The 2389-nt window shown below is 50.6% G+C and overlaps 1 protein-coding gene across 1 annotated transcript; it reads left to right on the forward strand.

Annotated features, from left to right (window-relative positions):
• Positions 1-1383: 1383 nt before the first annotated feature.
• Positions 1384-2389, forward strand: LOC102539896 (olfactory receptor 13C7-like). Its single transcript, XM_006204119.3, has one exon. The coding sequence runs from the start codon at positions 1384-1386 to the stop codon at positions 2341-2343; it is 960 nt and encodes a 319-aa protein (XP_006204181.1). The 3' UTR covers positions 2344-2389.

Consider the following 2389-nt stretch of genomic DNA (forward strand, 5'->3'; position numbering starts at 1 on the left):
AATAAATAACGTCAGCCTGAATTGAATTATTGTGGCACTGACTTGGTCACAGCTACAGTGCTGAGCACCACTGTCCCAGAGCTCCCAGGCAGGAAGTGCCCCCGCATGACTGGGAAGGGGCTGGATGACTGAGAGCGCTTGGAGAGATGGAGATCAGGAAGTTCATGACTATTTTAGATACAGAGCAAATAAAACCGAATGCTTAACACCCTCAGTGTTGCCTACGGTGTTTCACTGGTGCAGAGTAAATCCTAGTTTGAGGAACTCTTAGAAGTCTGAGGAGAGATTCAGGCTTTCCAGGAAGAAGGGCTGACAGAACAAGACTCAGGGAACAGTCTCAGGCAGAAGCCAGTGCCTCTGGTGAGGCTGATGGAGAACGAAGAAAAGAAGGGAGATTCAGTCAAACCCTCCTTCAACTTGGCCACAGCATACAAGAGCCCCGCTGTGCCCCAGATGTACAAAAGGACCAACAGGAGGTTAAGTCCTTGGCAACATGTCTGAGCTAATTCCCTCAACAGGCGATATCAGAGCTGAGGAGCTGTTGGCTCCCACCTGCCCCTGGGAAAGGGAGGCTTGGTTTTCTGTCTTTTCCTATTGGTTTTCATTTATGTTGCCTTGTCTCCCGTGTCCTTTAGTCTTTTTCAGTGTGTGCCGCACGTTCTTTTTGCAGAACCATTTGTAGAAACGCTTTAGGGACGGGGGTGATGTTGCTTTCCTGCAAGGTAGATAATATGTTTGCTTCTGTTGAATGTTTAGGAGCACCAAAAATCTGGGACCACCTCAGTCCAATTTCAGGGCTTTTGAAGATTTGAAGCTAAGCTACGGGACCTGTAGATGTGTGTTTCCTCCGATTCACTCTTATTCCTGTGGTGCTGCCCTTTGCGTTTCCCAGCAAAGGGAGGAAGTCTAGTTACAGGCCCTTCACAATAGGCCTTGCAGGAGGCTCCAGGAGGCTGTGAGTAGTGCTTCTTGGCCTCCCAGTGACCACCTCCTGAGCTGCAGAAGCCCCAGCTGAAATAGCCTCAAATGCTTGACTGACTTCTCTGAATGCCTTTTTTACCCCCAGAATCATGATTCCTTGTTTTACTTAACCTTGCCAGAGCTTTACACAGATGTTTTCTATAGTTTGCCCAGTTTTTTAAAATTGTCATCTATCAATGAGTTAGTCCAAATCTACTCTTCATTCTTACTGGACACAGAGGTTAAATGCTGATCTCTACTGTATTTTTCCTAGAACCCCTTAGACATGACTGAATTGTCAGAGCTATTCTCCAGTTGCTCAGCATTGGGGAGATTTTTGCCCTGCTGCCCAGGCACGTTTGGAGTCAGAGAGTGCTGAGATGGAGCTCAGAGAGTTCCTGCAGGTGACAGAGCAGAGGCAGCATGGACAAGTCTAACCAGACCTCTCCAGTGCTGGGGTTCATTCTTCTGGGCCTCTCAGCCCACCCGAAGCTGGAGAAAACGTTCTTTGTGCTCATCCTGCTGATGTACCTGCTGATCCTGCTGGGCAACGGGGTCCTCGTCCTGGTGACCGTGTCTGACTCCCGCCTGCACACGCCCATGTACTTCTTCCTGGGGAACCTCTCCTTCCTCGACATCTGCTACACAACCTCCTCTGTCCCCCTCATTCTTGACAGCTTCCTCACCTCCAGGAAAACCGTCTCCTTTTCGGGCTGTGCCATGCAGATGTTCCTCTCCTTTGCCATGGGAGCCACAGAGTGTGTGCTTCTGGGCATGATGGCATTTGACCGCTACATGGCCATCTGCAACCCCTTGAGGTACCCCGTGGTCATGAGCAAGGCTGCCTACGTGCCCATGGCTGCTGGCTCCTGGGCAGCTGGTCTTGCCAACTCTGTAGTTCAGACATCCCAGGCCATGAGTCTGCCTTTCTGTGGGGACAACATCATCAACCACTTCAACTGTGAGATCCTGGCTGTCCTAAAGTTGGCCTGTGCTGACATCTCCATCAATGTGATCAGCATGGTTGTGGCCAATGTGATTTTCCTGGGGGTCCCAGTGCTGTTCATCTTTGTCTCCTATGTGTTCATCATTGCTACTATCCTCAGGATCCCCTCGGTTGAGGGGAGGAGAAAGGCCTTCTCCACCTGCTCTGCTCACCTCACAGTTGTGGTCGTCTTCTACGGGACCATCCTCTTCATGTATGGGAAGCCCAAATCCAAGGACCCCCTGGGGAGAGACAAACAGGACCTTGCAGACAAGCTCACCTCCCTCTTCTATGGGGTGGTGACCCCCATGCTCAACCCCATCATCTACAGCCTCAGGAACAAGGACGTGAAGACTGCTGTGAGGAACCTGGTATGTCAGAAACATCTAACTGAGTGACTGTCACAGATCCCCAGGCTGCCAGAGTGCAAGACCTTTAAACTCC

Source organism: Vicugna pacos, chromosome 4 (genome assembly GCF_048564905.1).
Source record: "Vicugna pacos chromosome 4, VicPac4, whole genome shotgun sequence".
NCBI lineage: Eukaryota > Metazoa > Chordata > Mammalia > Artiodactyla > Camelidae > Vicugna > Vicugna pacos.